Raw genomic sequence first — 21350 nt, forward strand, 5'->3', positions numbered from 1 at the left:
AAAGCCTTTTGTGTGCTTGAATACGCCCGTAGAGAATTGGTAGTGAGTGTCCAAAGAACTTTCCGTGGCAAGTTTAAAAAAACACCACCAGTTTACAACAACATAATGAAGTGGTACAAGAAATTCGAAGAAGACGGCTGTTTGTGCGACGCAAAACGGTCGGATCGGCGAGGCGTGTCACAACAGACAGTGGATTGTGTACGGGACGTGATGGTGCGGAGTCCCAAGAAGTCAACTTATCGGGCTACTGCAAAATTGAACATCTCTCAGCCAACAGTGTGGAAAATTCTTCGTAAGCGATTAAGAGTGAAGCCGTACAAATTGCAGCTTCTGCAAACCATCAGCCATGATGACAAATTGCTCCGTCTGCATTGCCATGCAGAACCGTCTTGAAGACGATGACTTTGCAAGCAAATTAATCTTCAGTGACAAAGCCACTTTTCATTTCTCAGGAAGAGTCAACCGACACAACATACGCATATGGGGGACAGAGAATCCACATGCAACTCTCGAACACGTCCAAGATTCGCCAAAAGTTAACGTGTTCTGTGCCATATCAAACAAGACAGTTTATGGCCCCTTCTTCTTCGCTGAGAGAACTGTCAGTGGTATCACCTACCTCGACATGCTGCAATTGTGGCTTATGCCACAACTTGAAGCTGATAGCAGGGACTTCATCTTCCAACAAGATGGTGCTCCACCTCATTACCACAATGTGGTACGAGATATTCTGAGTGAGATGTTGCCACATCGCTGGATGGGCCGTGGGGCGGCCGCTGACCAGTGCTACTTCCGTGGCCACCACGATCACCGGACTTGACACCTTGCGATTTTTTCTTGTGGGGATACATCAAGGATAGTGTTTATGTTCCACCTCTACCACAGAACCTTGACGAATTGCGACACCGCATCGTAGCAGCTGCTCTTACCATCACTCCTGATATTCTGGGTCGGGTATGGGCAGAATTGGACTATTGATTAGATGTGTGTCGTGTGACGCAAGGTGGACACATAGAACATTTATAACTAGTGAGAAAAAAAAAAGAAAAAAAAAACTTTGAGTGTTTTTCTTCCACGTGGTATATAATTTGTTACATAAATCTTAGCCATTACACTGTTTCAATTTTTTGAAATGTTTTACGGACTTTGTAATTAACCTGTATATACACAAACACAAGTAACTTGGTAAATTTAATATCTGAATCCAGGGACACGTACTAATTACAGAGACACAGCATTTTGTAGACTTATTAACATTTTTAAACGTAACAAATTCGTAGCACACCTTACAAAGTTCATCTCTGCTGTTGTGCAGTTGTGCAGACAATTTAGGTGTGACTTTTCATAGCATAACATATTTCTGGAAATTCAATATAGAATGGCACCACTGTTATTGGTAGGTGTTTTCAGTTTGTTTCTTACAAAATCACGAAATTTTAAAAAAATACTTGTACGTGATGTGTAATAATATAACCTTACTTGGTAGTCATTAGAAATAAATATACTGCAAAACAATTTTTTACCAAAATTTGCTGTGATGCACAAATTATGTAATGTTTACGCAATATGATGGAATCGCGATATTTGCGGGAAACACTACTTAATTTTTCTGAGAAAAATGTATGTTGAATCATTCTGAAATATGTTGTTTACAATGCAAAGCAATATGCACGCAATGCCATCTTGACAATGTTTTTCTGGCGAGCCCATTGAGTTATGAGTGATGATAAATACAATCTTTAAAAGATTCATGCAATAGGGAAATTTGATTTAATGTAGTTTTTTTGGACATACATCATTGCAGTTTTCAACTGTTTGTCATGACCAAATTAAGAAAAGGGGAAAAAAAAAATAAAAAAAATAAATACAAATATGAATATAAAAATTTCACAGAAAGTGGGACTGAATCAGCTGATGTCAGACAAACGGAACCAACAGTGAAACTAAGCAAGTATTATGGACAACGCGACGTCAGCACGGACAAAAAATGTTCAATATATACAGTGAAACCCCGTATTTACGTTAACGGTATTTACGTTTTCCCGTTATTTACCTCCTTTGTTTTTGGCCCAATTTATTTTCCATAAGGCGGTATATGTCGTTTTCACGCTTGTTACGTCGGAAAAATTGCTTCATTCCCGTTATTAACGTCTCGTTCAGTGTTTACAAACACCGAAACATGGCCGCCATAGAAGAAAGATACATCAAAAGCTGCGTATGTGAATGCGTTCGCGTCGTGAACAGTGCAAGTAACCTTGCACTATTCACAGTACTTCTATTTCCACAGCTTTCCGCTACGAGCGCTGGTAGTATCATTGGCTTTAGCGGTAAATGTATTTGACACATCTTTAACTCTTTGTCGTTATTAATATCTGTGAGAAAATGGAGAAAGTGAAACAACGAAAAACTATTACCGTTGCCGATAAAATCAAAATAATTGCCAAATTCGACGAATATGTTGGATCACGTGTGGACCTTGCGAAAGAACTTTCAATCCCTGTGAGTACTCTTAACACCATCATCAAAAGCCGAGAAACCATCTCTGCAAATGCCGCGCAATGTGGGCCAAGTGCTAAAAAACGTAAATATGTGAAGGACTCGAAATTCAAACAGCTGGAAGATATTCTTCTTGAGTGGTTTTCTGGTGCACGTGCCGCAAATTTACCAATAAATGGTACAATACTGAGAGAAAAAGCACGTGTTATTGCCTCTAGGCTGGGAATTCAAGATTTCTCAGCTTCCAATGGATGGATTGATCGGTTTAAGCAGCGTCACAATATTGTTTACAAGGTGGTTTGTGGCGAAAGCAAAAGTGTGGATGTGGAGACTGTGGAACATTGGAAGGAAATTCTACAGGAAAAAATTGCTGGGTTCGACCCGAAAAATGTTTTCAATGCCGACGAAACAGGGTTGTTTTTCAATGTTCTACCAGACAAAACCTTTAGTTTTAAAGGGGAAACGTGTCACGGAGGTAAGCTCAGCAAGCAACGGATTACTGTGTTATTGCTTACCAATGCAGATGGAAGTGAAAAATTCCCCCTTTATGTCATTGGCAAAGTGAGGAAACCTCGATGTTTTAAAAACATCAAGTCACTCCCAACAAAGTACGAAGCAAACACCAAAGCCTGGATGACCAATGCTTTGTTTCAGAGCCAGTTGCATGCATTTGATTCAAAAATGGCTTTGCAAAATAGGAAAGTTCTTCTTTTCATAGATCAGTGCTCTGCTCACAAAGCAACCATCCAGCTTCGCAACACTGATATTGTCTTCTTCCCAGCAAACTGCACGAGTGAGCTACAGCCCCTTGACTTGGGTATCATTCAGGCATTCAAGTTTTTGTACCGCAGATACCTAGTTTCAAGGGCAGTAACAATGCTTGATGTTGGAAAAGACCCTTCTTTGATGAAGATAAATCTGCTGACTGCATTGCATTTTAGTGCAAGAGCCTGGAAAGAAGTGAAAACATCAACTATTCAAAACTGCTTTGCAAAAGCTGGATTTGTGTTCCCAGAAAAGCCTTACACTCTCAGTGAAGAAGATTACAGTGACATTGAAGATTTTGAAGGACATGAGAGGGTGTTGCAGGAGAAAATATTTCAAGATTACGTGGATGTGGACAGTCAGGTGATCACTTCGGAAGTGCAATGTATAGAAGATATTGTAGAAAGCCATGTCAGTACTTCTCAACAGGATACTGACGAAGATGATGATGATGATGAAGAAGTGACAACACCCACGAGTAAAGATGCTCTTGCTGCTCTTCAAACTCTGCGAGACTACATTGGAGTATCTGCTGGTGAAAACTGTGATGGTGTTTTTGATAATTTTTATACTTTAGAGAAGCAGATCATGTGCATGAACACTCAAAGATGCAAGCAAACCAAGATTTCTGATTATTTTACAAAGAAATAGACCTAAGTTAGGCATGAAAGTTTTTGCACATAAGCCTACAAAACTTTTGTATGGTAACATTTTATCATGGCACACATTGTTTCAGTGTTGTATTCACACAATTTTATAAGTTATATGTTGTAAATTTATTTTGGTTTACATAGGCCTAATGAAGGATTTTTTTAAGATATTTCGTTCACTGTGTCTTTTTTTGATGTCTCTGACTACTGAAGTAAAAGGAGTGCATTAAACCAGGTATGTTACATTTTAAAAATATGTTTCCCTCAATTTACATTTTCCTGGTATTTACACTTTTTGACTCTGTTCCCCTGAAAAGTGTAAATAAGGGGTTTCACTGTAATATCATACAGCACAAGAATTCAGTTGAAGAAAATTTGTCATAGAAAAAATAAAATAAAACAGACAAACACAGTAGGCTAACAACGAGGAGACAGATTATAACAAACCTGAACAATGCAGCAAACATATAAACACAACACTGAAGATAAACAAGTACTATGGACATTTTTCCATGACAAACAGTGCAAAACTGCAATGGCGTATGTCCAAAAAACTGAATTAAATCATGGGCAAATTGTAGATGGCATTGGTAGTTATTTTGAAATATAATACATTAATGGTACCAAAATGTGCCACGGGTTTATTTTGACGAGGGCGTATCTGCGGACATTTTCAAGCAATGTAATGTGTCTCTCTTTGTCATTCTGTATACATTGCACCAGTACATCAGCACAGTGTCTTAAACCTATATTTATTATTATTATTATTATTATTCAGTCAATTAAAAAGATTGTTTTCCACCATAATATTTTATTTATTTCTGTAAATCACATAGTTTTTTTTTTGTTTTATTTTGAACATTGTTTGTTTTTGTTTCTATGGAATTCGTTATGTCTATTTGGCATATTTTATTTATTTCATTGTAGTTATTTTTGACAACATTTTAAAATTGGCACATAAAAATCAGAGCAGTTCATTTCTATTTAAAATTCAACAAAACTGTCAATACAAGTTTTTAATTTTGAGTCATTTATAAAAACCACGAAAAATACATTTCCCTAAGCTGCAGCTGCTCTGGAAGATGGAAGAGCAGTGAGACTCACCCGCAGGCTGAGGCTCTTCCTGGCGTCGCGTATCTTCTCCATGGAGCTGTCCAGCCCCAGCGGCTCCTTCGTGAAGAGGAAGTTCTTGGTGGTGAGCTCCACCCCGTCCACTGTAACAGCGCACTCCCCCCTCGCGACTGCTCTGCACGACTATCTGCTGGCACACTAGAACCCTGATTTTACCAACAAGCAGCGATTTTACGAATACTTTTTCAGGAACCGTCGAAAAATAGGAAATACAAACGATCATTATGTTCCATTAAGAAGGAAAAAAAATAGGGCGGAAAATTATGTTTAAAACTATTGGCCGTGGTAGCTTCTGTGACATAAGTGGGAGCACGAAATACATGGGAGCCTGTGTTTCCTGCTAAGGAAAAGAGTGGCATCAGGTTTTTTTTTACACTGTGAAGCAAGGGAAAAGATAATTGCTTGAGCTGTCAAAATATTTGCCCGCAGCAGTCAAACAGGACGAGGGGCAGGCATGCATTCAATCAGGTCATTGTTTATATCTAATAAAAAAACATGCAATTGCATTTCAGATTAACAGAATCTCATCTAGCCTTTATAGCCTGATGTTTTCTACCTGATTCAAACTAGTTCCTTAGCCACATTTTGAATGAAAATAACCACCGGCCATTGGTGTGCCATATTTTACAGACACGTATAAAACATTCATCAGTTTGCTGACAGTTATAGTAATACATTTTTACTCGTCTCAATAAAATTAGGTAAGCAAATAATGGAGTTGTTAAAAGTCCAAGTCCAACTGGTGAGTAGGGCTAGCGGGCATTCCTTGTTCACACACTAGGGCCGTAGGTTACTTTTTTTGTTTTTTGTTTCATTAACAGTATTTTATATTTAATAGCATTTTATTTATTAAGACCAAATACACAAAACTCATACCAGATATTTGGTTCAAAAAATTTTAAGATATTTTTTTCTTGGGAACGGGTGTTTTAAAAGAGCCACACCAGATTGTACAACGAAAGTCATTTTACAAATGCAATGCAAAGAACCGTGAGCATACATAAAACTGGGGTTCTAGTGTAAATGTAACAGGTAATTAACACAAATTATAAATTCACTTGTAGAAGAGTGCAAATATATCTGGAGAAACCTGTGTGTTATAAAGGCCATCACGGATGATCGGTACGTGTTATTTAATGTAGTCTAGTAGCAACCGTACAAGGGATGTTCTAAAGTTAAGTTTTGTAAATTTTTTTTTACATTGAAATAAATATCAATGCCAAAAAAAAATTTCAATGCCATCATGAACTATCTTTCAACAGCTGCCACCGACACTGAGACATTTATCACAGCATGCAATCAGTTTGAAGAAACCTCTCTCGTAAAACTTGATGCCCTGCGATGCAAGGAATTGTCTCGCAGCCCGCTCCACCTCAGCATTGTTTTGGAAGTGACGACTCTGATCGTGTGAGCCTTGCTGATGTGTGGTTTTGCATTGTCTTCCAAAAGCACACCACCATCACTCAAGAGCCCTGGTCTCTTTCGTTAAATGGCAGACCTGAGTTTGGTGAGGGCGTTGCAGTAGTGTGCTGCATTGATGGTCCCTTGGAGGGAATCAAGGAGAATTACATCTTTCACATCCCAAAACACTGTGGCCATAACCTTTCCTGCAGAGGCTGACACTTTTAATTTTACCCTCACTGGTGAACTGGGATGCTTGCACGTCATTGAGACGGCCTTGGTTTCTGGGGTAAAGTGATGATTCTCAACAGGAACTCATTTCCCTCTCCCACGTACCGCATCACCTGATTGAGGTTGATTCTTGCACTCTTGTCATCCAAGGTCAGGTTTCTCTGCATCCATCTAGCAAACACGTTTCAGTAACCCAATACAACATGGAGCATGTGACGAGCCTGAGAAGTATGGACGCCACGTCTGACACCGTTTTGCACCTGTCCGCTAACACTAGCAATGTTTTATTCATTCCTGGATGTGGAAGGATGGGGATGCCCACTTCGACCTTCATCTCCACACTCAGCCTTCCTTCACTGAACATGCAACACCAGCGACCAACCATTTGACGAGACATGACCTCTTCACCATACACATTCTGTAGGCGTTCATGGTTGACGGACACACTAGTCCCACGTGCCTACTCATACTGGATAACAGCACGCACCTCCATTGATGAACTCATAGTACATACATGTCAGTCTGCCATCGTGATTTGTAATCTAATAACCTCGAGCACACCGGTTTGCTGTTACTCTCTCTTCTTTGGTGCTCTGAGCATGTGTCATTCCTCCTCCGCTGATGCTACTTCAGTCGTTGAACCAGCAATGGGTTTGGATTCTTATGGTGATTGTTTCACCTAGTTTACCATCTGATCTTGCAAAAAAAAATATTGAATTCCCTTGTAAATAGCTCTGCTTATAAATAGAGTTTCTTATTGCCAACAACTCTGTGACCAAGCCGCAGGTTTAATGCTAGGCAGTCGTGTTGAGTAACAAGGGTGAGAGCCACAGAAACACCTTCCAATATAGTGTATTGTAAGACAAGCTAGCATGGCATGTTTTTGGGTGGTCTATAAGTAGAATCACTATCAACGTCAATTTACAGCTGAGATGTTTGGAATGCAGCGCTTCATGTCTATGAAATAGCAAGGATTGAGGTTGTAAAATATTGCTATAATTGTAAGGGTTGAGACTCCTCTTATATCAAACAAGTGCCCGTGTGCTGTGCCTAGCCCGCATTCCTTCAGTAAGAATATTGTACTTAAAATAACACCTCTACAAAAATATAAATATTGGCAAATTCAACAAAACTGTATGGCCATCATGACACTTTGTTACATAATATAGCCACGGAACTGTTACGTCTGCAATTAGAGTTGGCTAGTCATTTAAGTCTCACTAAGAGTGTTGTGTGCTCATGGAGGAAACCGTGCCATGATGAGGAAATACAGCAATGGAGTAACTTTAATTATTATTTAAAATAAACACTGTGATTTTAATACATGTTAAGTTAGCTCTGTCACAATGGATGTATGAAAATAAATATTTTGAGTCAAGACGAAGATAATACAAACATTATATTGAAAAGCGCATGCAGAAGACTGTCAAGAATGTAGATTTCAATATTAATTTTATCATGCAGAGGCCCTATAGTATTATTCAAGCTGTTTATTTTAATCTCATTGTATTTCCTCCCAAAGCGCATGTACAAAATGACCAATGGTAAAGAAAACACAAACTGCTTAATTTCTACACTCCCCCCTTTCTTTCTTTAAGTTTAACGCATGGCCCAGTGGAGGGCAAAGCAGCTAAACAAGGGCCTCCTGGTTGCGCACTCACCGTGCTCCAACAGCTCGCGAGCAGAGCGTATCTTCTTATTGGTGGGTGTGTAGTAGTAGACATCTGCCATGCGGCGATTGGCAGAGTCCATGGCACTACGGTACACCAGCTCCCTCTTCCAGCCTGCATCACACACACACTTCATCCAGTCTGGCTCTCTCTCAGCACCGCGTACTGTCTGGCAGCTGTGGGCTACAGACAGTTCATTCATATCAAAATTACGACTTAAAAAACCACCTCTTAGAACTTACGTTACCAAAGAAAACAACAACCGGCTTGAAATTTATGAAACATAAAATCTTAAGATTAAATACATGTAACAGGGGGGAGGGGGGGGGGGAGACTAACACACACTACTTGAATTAACCAAGCTCAAAAGCAGTGAAATGCTGCTCGCACAGTCAGGGACATGTTTTTCATATTAGTAAGTCTACTTTACTAAGTGCAGTCTAGGACTGGAACAGGGCTGATGTGCGTACACACCGAGCTGGAAAGGCTTCATGTAGAGGGGATTGGTGAGGTCCAAGGAGACTCTCTTGCGCCCACCGCGCTTGTCCCCGCTCGCAGAGCTGGCCGTCGGGCTGTTGCACCGCGAGCTCTCCGTGGGCACTGCACATGCACACACTGCAGCTGCACTTTTCCCACAGATCACGTCTGTCTAGTTGGAGACTTTTCATTCCCAACTGGTCACCAATAACGCATTGCAAGCAATATTATATGTATCATATTGTAATATGTCATATCTCCTGGATAGTACAATGTAAATGCCAACGTTCATACACAGAAATTTAAGTAATAATTTTGCTTGAGAAAAGAGCAACAAAACATTTTATATTTTGATTTTTATATGATTATTTTATAAACTTTGTTGTTAAGTCAATTGTACTTGGAAAAACAATCCCTGCTGCTTCTGTGTAGGAGGTAAATCAGGATATTATGGGAAGGAAAAACACTAGCCCACTATGGATTACAATAATCATTCTAAAATACTTTACTCTATAATCTTAGGTATGTAGCTAAATTGCTGTAATTGTGGAAACTATTAGTTTCACGATTGAGGACCATCATCTTGACACTGGGAGTACCAGCCACATGTCTTAAAACCAAATTAAACTTTACTAAATTACTCAGAAACCAACGCATAATTATAGCCTTGTTCTCACATAAAAAGGAGATCCAAAGGTGTTAAAAATTAGAAATAAAGTTAACCAAGTCAAAAAAAAAATGTTGGCAGTAGTTAATTTAATTTATTTATTTTTTATTAGCAAACAAAGATTAAACTAAATAAATACTGGTACAAACCAATTCTACAATGAAATATCTTCATAATTTGGGAAACTATCACGATACAAAAATCCAATTAAACTAACTGTTATACTAAAAACATTGATGTCCACTACAAGACTCAATAAAAATCTACAAACAATGAAACTAAAAATAATAATTCAGACATTCTGCTAAAATAAATGCTACATAAAATATAATAAAAACCAAATTAAGTAAAACTTCATGTTTTACAGTTTTGGGCATACAGTCCGACTTCTATAACATTCACTCTTCTACTGGTAAACCAAATATCTAATGACATGTATGTAAAATGATTCATCATAAAATTATTAGCACATTTTAATTTGAAGGGATTCCGCAAACAGTTGAAAATTTTAAAAATATGGGTGTTTGCTGCAAAATTTCATTTTCTGCATTTCATTCACAAAGTAATGGGACACATGCAAATTTAATCAATTTAATCACAACATACGCAAGCAAAAGTACTTCAATTAATTAAAAGGTATTTTTTGACATGGCAAAAGAGCTCAAAATTATGATTAAACCTAAGTGAATTGACCAAACTCTTCGGCAGGTTGACGTGGTGGCATGTTGCTTATAATACTTTGTTTCTTATAATAACGTTTTGTCAAAATAATTATTTTTATGGAGACAATTTGGATTTGAATTTTAATGTTAACATTACTAGATATATTATAGCTTTACGATAATGATTTTTCAAAGCACACATAGCATTTTTACTTCAATAATTAGCATTTTTGTTATGCTGTCTTTTTTGTATCAAAATTTCTTTTTAGCAGTTTATTTTACAGATGGGATTTTCGAATCTTGGATTCGTCAAATATACCGAATCCTATGGATTCAAGGATTCGTAGGATCCGAGGTGGGATTTGAGGTGGGTTTTTAAGAGTTTTAGGTAGTAATTGAAAATTGTAGTTAGTGCTGGGCGAAGTTCGAAAATTTCAAACCAAACCGAACCGAACCCTGTTCAAAACCTCTTAAAATATATTCCAAAAACTGAACGTTGGTTTAAAAAAATTACGTTTTTCTAATTTTCTAACCCCCATTTGAGACCATTCACAAAACAGCACAACAAAATTCCATTACTTGTAATATTCCGACTTTTATCGCATAATCGTCACCTCAACAGTTTCAAGCGCAGACAAAATAAAAAAAATTATTAATCGTCGCATAACTCGCATAGCATATTGTCATATAGGCGCGCTTTGTTTTTTGTTTACTTTAGAGAATTTTGTATGCATTTCTCATACTACGTAATATAAACTATCGTACAAATGCCAAAGGTATTGTATATTATACCTTTAACTATAGTGTGTGTACGATAAGTGTTGTAAAATCACCAAAGATTGCGTATCCCATACGTTAAACTAAAGCGCATGTACGAGAACTCTCGTATTTCGGCAAAACTAACGTAATCAAGTTAACACAAGACAAATGCGGTAGGAAATGATTACGTAAATTATGTATTTTCAATTACTGGTATGTATTTATTTTCTTTGGCCTTTTTGGTTATAATAGTCAGGTACTGAAAATATTAATTTAATCTTGTGTATTAAAAGTACTGGTCCAGTAAATTTTACAGTACGGTACTAAGTTGACTAGCGTAGTCGCAGCAGCCATCATTATTTCTCGTTTTCTTTTTTCCGAAGCAAATTTCTATAGCCACATTTCTTACGTTACGTTTACAATATTATTGTTCTTGAGGTGATTTGCGATGAGCAGGCTTACGTCGTTTTTAAGTTTTCCAAATGGAGAAAAGATAATGACGACCCAGATGACTCAGAACCACCCCAAAAAATGTGTAAAGTTTCTTCTGACGAGCTGCATTCTTCCAAGAAAACAGCAACTGCAGTCAGCGGGTTTTGTAATGTAGATAGGTAACTTAATTCACATTCGACTCTTTTTAATGTCCTATTAAAAAGTTTTACTTATTAAAAATGTTAGGTTATGTCTACCACAAAAATATGTTTTGTGGCCTTATGCTGAATGTTCGTCATCTTTATAATATTATTTTTTTTTAATGAAGGCTAGTGTACACTGAAAAAGGAAGATAGTCTTTTTGAAATTTAGATGGAACTTCTTCATGAATTAAAAGTATATATATAAAGAAATTAAATGCAAAATGATTTTCTCTAAACTGTTTTCTTTCCTTCATTATTTATTGCATAAACTTTACTTATAAAATGTTTTGCAATGTTTTAATAAAGCTAAGCTATATAATGTATTAATTTTACATATGGCTGGAGAACCTTTCTTTCTCACCATTCAGTTAAAGACCAAAATGCTGGTGGTCGGTTCATTTAAATTCAAAACAATTATTTCTGTATGAGGTTCGGTTTGGCTCGGTTCGAAATTTTTTTGCTATGGTTCGATTCAGTTCGGTTCGAAACCAGAGAACTGAGGTTCGTCCAGCTCTAGAAAATTGTATACCTAAACTATTATAAAGGTAACGGATAGCACAAACATAAGATAAACTACGGTGCATTTTGTCAATTAGCATAACTACTCGATCATTTCCAACCTTCAATAATATAACATTGCAGAAAAAAAGTAACTTTTTTTTTAAATGGTGTCTGTTATACAAACATATTTTATTGAAAACATAGGAAGGATTAATTTAACAGAGAATCAGACAGATGCAAACTTACGTGTGTGGTTTTTCAGGTTATTTGTCTCTATTTTATATCAGGTGTATACACTATGCACTTATTTTATAATTTTATAAATACACATGTAATTTTTTTAATACATAGGCCTATGTAATTTTTTTAAATTAATGTGTAATTTTTTTTAATAACATGTGAAGTTTAGTGTGGGACTGGAATTCGAGATTCGATGACACACTGAGGATTCGAACAAGGATTCGGATTCGACCAAAATGTGGATTTGTCCCATCCCTAGTTTATTTTAATTCCATTAGTTACTATAATTTCTTTAAATATTGTCTATATAAACATGTTAAGAAAAGGCTCGTAATTGAAAAGTTACTTGTGCTTGCTCAATTATTACTTTCACCATTAGAACTGGCGAGATGTGCTTGAATTGTGATCGGATCACAGCTAAAAATCACAGATACTCTACACAGTTTACACTGTGATAGTAGAATATTGGTTTGTATCATCTCTAATTTAATTTGCCTAATATAGGTATATCTCAGGTGTTTATGGTACCTATGGTGCATGTGTGGTAGTTATTGTGCTTCTACAATTACCACGGTGTTACTACAGTAATATGGTAATTTTTTATGGTAGCTATTGTGTTTGCGCAGTAATTATGGTGCTTTGTACATGTTTCTTCATCAATCGTCATTGCCTTTATTTCACATTATTATTATTTTGAGCCAGACAAATAGTAAACTAAATGTGTATTTTGTAGAATTATTTTTTTCAATAACACAATGTATGAATACAGGGTGTCTACTGAGTTACAAAAATAAAAATTAGTGACTTTTTCTTGACTTTTTCATGACAATTTCTACTGAAGTGTGACCACGAAACTTGTCTAAATGGTATAATTTTTAAATTTTATAAAATTAAGTGTAGCCTATACCTTACATAAAAAAATAAAATGAAAAATTGGACGTTTACTTTTCTTTATCAAAATGTATAGGCCTAAATGCTGGAAAAAAAAAAAGACATAATTTAAGCCTACAAATGACGGTTAGTTTGAAACTTAATTGAATAAAATTAATTATATCTGCTTTTCCGCGTGCCAATTTTCGGCACTCTGTAAGCGCTAAAACACTTTAACATTTATTGGCAAACATTTTCAGCACATATATCATAGAAAATATTACAATTTAATTCCGTAGCACTTTAACCTCTTCGACAATGATTTCAGTTTGAAAATAAAATGTGGCGGCAATTTAGAGATTTTGTGTTTTTTAATTTGTAAACATAGTCGTTAACAAAACCAAAACACGAAAATACATCACACATTTTGTGCACAAATTTTTGGTTTCCTTTTATCCTAGCTAAACATAAATTTACGTTTCGTACACACAAGCAGGCAGTAAACAAACGAACTCAACGCTATAAGTTCGATTATGAATGCTCGCCATTTGGCTAACAACTTATCGATATGGACGCGGGTTGCGCGCATTGACGCCTTGACAGCTACAATCGATTATGTGCGATCGTTGTGCGCTCTGTAGAGTAAGAATGAAACTGACTACGCCGTGGCTGCCACGGAACGAATACCATCCTTTTCTTATGCGTGTAAGGTACAAGAATTGAATAAATTACAATTTCACAGCATTCTAATGGACTTTTTTTTTTTAAATAAAGAAGAGCAAATCGCTATTATTAAAATTTTCTCTGCATTCTATTTGAAAATTATGACGTTGGACGTAGGAGAATAGAAGCTGTAAGCAACATTTTGAACGGGATTTTAAAGCAAACGGCGAAAATGGCGGGATTGGCCTAGTTAAACAAGGGAAAATGTATTGTGTGGGAACATCTTAAGCGATGATTTTCCTGAAAATGCAAGCTGCCAAAAGCACAAAAAATAAGGTAGGTATATACAAGATCAATGCACAAGAAATACACATTAGCCTAGTAATTAATTTTTTCGTGACTTTTACCAAAATATACTTTAAAATGGTGACTTTTTTGGGACTTTCGTGACCTTTTACAACATACGTGACTTTTTTGTGACTTTCGTGACCTAGTAGACACCCTGGAATAATATTTATGTGAAAAATGATATTCGAAGCTCATTTAAAGAAACAGTTGTTACCACAGCTATTTCTAAACAATTTTGAGCATGGCGCTTGCATAGAAGTTAGACCTATTTTTTTGCAATGCGCTAAATGCCCACAGATACGTGGGCGTGGCGCACCTGGGCTGAGGCGGCTGGAGTCCCCGGCCTCGCTCCCGCTGGCCGTGCTGGGCCCCTCGCCGCCCTCCGCCGTGAAGAAGTGCGTGTCCGCCGACACGTGCAGCGTGCCCACGATCTCTCCATCCCTCGGCCCCGACCCTGAGCCCAACACGCAAGCTCTGTGTACACTCCAATTATAACACCCTGTTAACCAATAGATAAACCCATCTGCAGACACTATTGTAATTCTTTACTTTGGGTGTTAGAAGAAAAAATATGGAGACAGATTACAAAAACCAAAATACTTATAGCTTTTAAACACAGTCAAATAGTTAAAATATATTACATGAACCAAGCAGCAGGCATAAGATAATCTTTGGTAGGTTAAAGTGGAAAAAAAAAAAAAAGTAACTTTTAATAGATATTATTAATTTGCTTTTTTTACTCTCCAATGAAGTAGATTTTGAGGTGCTTTCTTCTCAAAACAAAACTACCTTACCTACCCAGAAAATTTCTATAAATGTAAAAAAACACATTTGAACTGTCATCCATGATAAAATTATTTACTGATAGCCTAGATTTCTGATTTCATAATTAAAATATTCACACCATTTCTACACCTTCACAGTGGAAGTTCAAAACAGGTTAGGGTTTTAATGTATTTGTTTGCTCTTGATTTAGTACCAGGTTAAAAAAAATGTAATTATTTTTATAAAACTTATCTTACATCCCATTCATCCTTTATTCAGAAAAAAGAGGATTTTTTTTTTTCTCCATTCATAGCCCATTTCTTAACCCCAACATGATTAGATTTAGAGATATTCTATATAACAAAAATCCAACTTACCTACCCCGTCTTTTAACTTCGTAACGGGTATAATTTGAAGATTATAAATTCTAGTGTTTAAGTTTACAAACCACCATGCCAACTGACATGGTTCCATCACAATGAATTCAGTAATTTTATCAAAGTGCCAGAAAAAAAAGGTAAAACAGTCACAGAAACATTTTACAAACTCTAATTTTGCTATATAGCTGCTTTTGAGTAATAATAATTAGTGAAATGTTGTTTATGTACATTAATAATACATATTGAATATGTAAATTATATAATATAGCCTATTTAATGTGAATTTAATCTAAACTAACAATAAAACTGTTGAAAGTGAAATTACTGCGCATGGATGAAATGATGCAAGAATTATTGGAAACTAGCTGAAGTACCAGGCATTACTACCAAGTTTCAAGTCTGTAGACCTTACACTTGAAAAATGGGCAATTTGGATTTTAAAATCCCATTGACTGCACAATCTTGATGCATCAAGACTACGCATCAGCAAAACCGGGACGCCAATCTTCAGCTTCATTTTGTAACCCCCAGACAAGACGTGACGGACGAACCAAACGATAGTGCGTTACAAATTCAAGGCAACAATTAAAAAAAAATCTACACTGTTAACTTTACTGTGGCCATAGCTGTGTATATCAATAAATTGTAAGGTTTCCGATGACTTCTATTTAAATAGACTTAAAATTTTTACCTACTATCAGAGTAACTTGTACACACAAAAAAAAAATTGAAATTCAACTTACCCCTCCCCTTTTTTCAGGCTTTCTTCTCAACGGCCATAGTAAGGTCTTTGGCTAACTTGGCTAACATGTAATCATACTAGGCTAACATGTAATCATACTAGGCTACATGTAGGTAATTACAGGATTCCATTTTTAAGGGGGTGGAAAAAAAGAGATATGGTTATAAAATAATAATATCTCTGAAACTAGTCAATTATAACAAAAGTTATTTGTGATCAATAAGAAAAATAAGAAAACTACCCACCACAATTTTATCAATTTGTGAAATTCAACCCTAAGAATGGTTTTACAATGAAAAATGCATACTTCCCCATCTATTATAACTCAAGGTAAGAAACTTAATTCATTATTAGAGTTATTAACTAAAAACTGCCACTTTGCTTAATTACCCTAGATTGCCTTAAAAGCACCTTTTACAAATTGATGTTCATATTGTGCCATGTTAAAAGGCAAATTGTTAGATGTGGGTCTTAATAGTATCTGAATTGATCTATGTTATTTGTGAACTGAAGATAAGTTATAGATTTAAATCCACCAATACAAAGATTATCTTGTAACTTCCAAAGTTAACAAAAAAAATTCATAACCCGGCCACCAAGTGAAAAAATGACAAAACAACCAAAATGCACAATACTGCAAAAAAATTTCAGAAATTAAAATAGTACTAGGTTGTTATATTGGCTTGCTAATAACGTTAAAATATACATTCCATTACGGCACATATGTGAAAACACTGAGGACCTCACTAGTCACAGATACAGGTTGTGCTGGTGCTTCCAGTACGGTTCCAAGTGCAGGACTACTGGCACGCAGTCTTCTCATCTGGCATACGGCAACTACGAGATTTGAGTGGTGACCATAACATTATACGTCAAAAAATAATAAAGATAAAGAAATAATTGGGTGATTTCAAGAATCTTTACCAGGCATGTAATGTCTAAAAATGATTCTGAAGACGCATGTTTTAGCCCTTTTCACTCTCCTAAAAATACAGTTTAAGAACGTAATAACGGACACAGAACACCCCAAACGCCTCGGTGCATTCTTAAATGCTTTTTGCATACATGACACCACTCAGTTATCTTGAACAGTTTTCAAATCAAGTGATTGCTTCTAAAGCTCTCTACACTGAATGTTAAGTGGGGGCCCAACAACAAAAACATCAATTAGTGTGCAGTACTGAAATTGAACAATAATAAAAAAACAATTACAAGAAGCCACATACTTCTTCATACAAAAGTTAAAGTACCCCCTCCTTAATGTCGCACAAGTCACAACCTGGTGAGCTCGGACCAGATTTTGATAGGAGTATAACTTAACAGCCAATGTGTGTTATTCCATGAGCGCTGCCGAGATTAAACAATAAAGGTCTAAATAAACTTTTGTACAGTACAGAATGTTGATATTATTGATGGTATGTTTTACTATTGCTTAATATATATAAAGTATAAACTCTTTATGTCACTCGATTTAACGACAAACTCCTTAAAACGTCGAAATTGCTTGACTTTGGGTGGTTTACCTTGTTTTCTATACTATAATACACTCTATATAGCGTCACACTCACTCTATTTAAAAACAACAATACGGCATTATAAATAATTAAGCAGTACTTTCTAAGTTGCCGAAGTTGATAAGAACCACAGCTGTGTGCATTCTTTTGTTTGCTGTTTTATTGTTGTATTATCTAGCACGTGTTTACTTCGACTGACGTAATGGAGATTCTGAGAAATTTTGTCTTTTGTTTTTGTATGATAAACTTGCACATGTTTACCTCGGTCACTAGACTTTTGTCAAGTTGTTACACGTTATCATTATCGCAGTTGCTTACAGACTTTCGAACTGTAAATATGGCGAGTAAACAAAAATCTTTGTGTATTGACGAAAAAGTTTTATTAAGCACTTGATGCAGCGAAACTATTATAAAAATACCGGCAGTATCTCAAGATATCAGTTTAAAAAAATAGGAAAATACAATTAAAATATTGGAGCAGCAAAAAACATCAGACGAAGATAGCAGACTACATATATGCAATAAGTGTTGTTATTTGTATGAATATTAATGTTAGTGTGTAAAATGTGTACTATATCAGTAAATACATATTATTATAGAATAGTAAAACTATATATTTTATTTCTCTCCATTTAACGACCACTCTCTATAACGACGAAAAATGCTCAGTCATTTCAGTGTCGTTATGTATAGTTTACACTGTGTGTTTACATATATATTTAATTATGGTTAATGAAGCCTATTTTTTCAGAATAATTGTTATTAATGCAAGTGGAAGATTACCAAGTGTGAGATGTGTGGCTTTAAGGAGAGTTATCTTAAACTATAGGTCACAACAAAAATTGTCATGTACAATGAATAATTGTATTATCAGAACAAATAAAAATCTGGAAATGAATTTTTTTAAAATTATAATATTGTTTATATTGTATATTTTGTAATGTCCAAAGTCTTTCAACATACTAAATTAAAACAGCAAGCATCATGTACCACAAGATCAATCATACAGGATCATGTCATCAGGATCAAGAGACACACTTGGGATACGTGATACGGAAATATTACTGTCAAGCACAGAAGGAAGTAAAATTATTTTTAATTTATATTACATTTCATTGCATCACAAAATCCAAATCCAAAATATACATGTTTTTATAAAGGGAGAATCAAAGGAAACGCAATACAATTACAGTGAAAATATGGTGGCTGCATTAATGCACAGGTATAGAAATGTAAGCTATAAACGTTAATATCTCAGAAAACAATGAAAATTTATTAACTCTATTTTCAGGGTAAAAATAAAATCTGTTTTACCGAAAGACTTTTTATTATTATTTTTCATTTTATTTTCGGAAAAGCTGCGACTCTGAGTTTTTTTTACACACAACATAAATTATGACAACATATTTACATTAAAACATTTGATAATTGCTGCAAGTATCTTTGTAGTATGTCACATGATACCTATCAAGACTATTTTCAATATTATCAACAATCCATGCTTGACCCAAGTAATAGCAAAAAAGAAACACACCATGGTAAACATGGTGCTATTGATTTAATAGCATAGGTACACCACAACACATAAAATGCTTTGCAAATCAATTAAATGTAACAAACTTGGTCTACTGCAAAATCTCTCTGATGAAACATGATTGAGGAATTGAATACTTCAGACGAAGAGAATGTGCTGGCAAGGGATGCCGTATAAAACATTTAAGGAGTAAATAGAGTGGACTAGGCCTAATTGCTAGAGGGCTTGTGCCCAACCCAGCAAAATTCAATATTCATTTCAACACAACGAATATTATAAAAACTTTATTAAACTCACCTTCAACATGACAAAATTCCTTGGAAAAGATATGTGGTTCTGTTGATTCAAAGCCTATGAAATCATCAGAATCTGACAAATCTGCGGAAGTCTCTCCTGTGCATTCGTCGCTCGCACTGGAAGGCAGCGTCCGTGTTACTACCACCTCTGGATCACAATGTCTAAACAAGTCTCCCACTTCTTCACCGGATTCCTTCACTTGTCTTCTTTCTTCTTCCCGTTCATTTATATTGTTTTTATTTAAGTAATTGTCTACCCCATGATCATCTTCACCAGTGTTTTCTAATATGTGTTCTTTCTCTTCTAACCTTAAAGGATAAACTAATTGAGTCTCTTCACAGACTGAACTTCTATCAGTTTCTTCACATTTCCCCAGATCCTCATCATCTTCCAGTGCCACACCATCTTTCCCCCTGGCCACTACAGCTCCTAAGCATTCTTCAACATTCTGATCGTCTTCCAATGCTGGTGAGGGGTTTCCGGATTCTTCAACCGGCTTTCCACCCACAAATCTAGCAGATCCGGCCATCTCAACTTTGTCCAATTCCGCGCTGTCATCTATATCCACCACTTCCACAGAGTTGTTCTCTATCCTACCGGTCTTCTCTTCCTGGCGCCTCTCGCTCTCTTTATCGGTTCTCTCTTTCTCCTTTATCTCAACCACTTCGCAGTCGTCGTCTTCGCCTGCACTCAGTTCTATTACTTCACTATCGCCGGCAGAGTTGGCGCGCACTGGCTCCAGCTGCCTATTCCCGCTGCTTTCAGCGTCGCTACCTTCCTGGTCTGACACGTCCACGTCTACGTGTAACTTAAAGTCCTCCTCTTCCGAGTCCAAGGACTCTTTTTCCACGTTTTCGCTGTCTTCATCTGAATGAACGGTAACTTTACCGGAGCTACATTCCTCCACCACACACTCTTCGTCCGAAGACAAGTGTTCTGGGTCACCATTATGAAGCTTTTTAATATTCGTATCAGCCTTCACTACCACCAACTGACTGTCTGAAGCTGAAGACTTAAAAGAATCGCCTGAACACTCACTCCCTTCGCCCTTCATACCGCTGGTCCTAGCGTCCGCCTCAACCTCGTCATCCATGACGCCACCCCGTGGTTGTTTACATTCAAGCAACAACAAACAGCAGACTAATACTGCTGTGTCATATCGCTATGCAAGATTCATTCGTCAACATACTATAAAATTTTCACAGCCTGCACCATGACCAAAACACAGCACGCTAATAAATGCATTAAGTCAAAGTCCCGTTAACTTACTTCGCACAAAGTCAACACGTATTCACACACGGTGGATCAAACATTTGAAATACTTTGTCACAACAAAAAAAAACTTCACTCTAGAAACTTACCGATGAAACGTTAAAAATCTAATTCAACTTAATTCATTGTATTAGCCATACATTCAACTACTAAACACAACAGGACGCAACAATTCCACCGGAAGATGGCGTTCATTCTACGCAAAGACCTTGGCTTGAAAAGAGCCACTTTCCTAATATTCTTCATAAGTACTCTCGACACTATATGGTTAGTATTTTTATTATCATTCAAAAAAACATAGAATTATTATATGGGCTTGTCACAATTATAGAGAATATTATATTCATTTAAAATTCAAAAAAGTAATACAATTATTTATGAAGCCCATAAATTATGTAAGAACTAATTTCCAAGAATGTTTGTGTGGTTTCTTTGGAACATCTATAAAATACAAATCAAACTCGATTATATTAAGATCATTACTTTTCAGCACAGTTAATAGCCAATTTTTTTTTCTCCAGCAAACGAACAAAACATAAGGCTGATTCGAAATTGTTAGTACTATCAGTAACCAAAATCTGGGAACAAAACTATTCGTTCCAAGCAGCTATCGGAAAGCCCCTGATGCATAGCAACAATGACAAGTCCAATGTACAGTGTTTTAATTCCAGCGATGCTAT

The 21350-nt window shown here is 36.2% G+C and overlaps 1 protein-coding gene across 2 annotated transcripts in view; it reads right to left on the reverse strand.

The window, feature by feature from the left end:
- LOC134540142 (uncharacterized) overlaps positions 1–20882 on the reverse strand; it is a 63738-nt gene extending 42856 nt beyond the window's left edge. The window contains exons 1-5 of one of the 2 annotated variants that reach the window (XM_063382676.1): positions 19399–20882; positions 14483–14620; positions 8819–8944; positions 8336–8458; positions 5016–5125 (exon numbers count right to left, since the gene is read on the reverse strand). In XM_063382676.1, the coding sequence (XP_063238746.1) occupies positions 5016–5125; positions 8336–8458; positions 8819–8944; positions 14483–14620; positions 19399–20491 (1590 nt within the window). In that variant the 5' untranslated portion in view covers positions 20492–20882. The remainder of the gene's footprint in view (positions 1–5015; positions 5126–8335; positions 8459–8818; positions 8945–14482; positions 14621–19398) is intronic. The other variant, XM_063382677.1, reaches the window with a different exon arrangement.
- Positions 20883–21350: the final 468 nt, after the last annotated feature.

Source organism: Bacillus rossius, chromosome 16, assembly GCF_032445375.1.
Source record: "Bacillus rossius redtenbacheri isolate Brsri chromosome 16, Brsri_v3, whole genome shotgun sequence".
In the NCBI taxonomy this organism is placed as follows: domain Eukaryota; kingdom Metazoa; phylum Arthropoda; class Insecta; order Phasmatodea; family Bacillidae; genus Bacillus; species Bacillus rossius.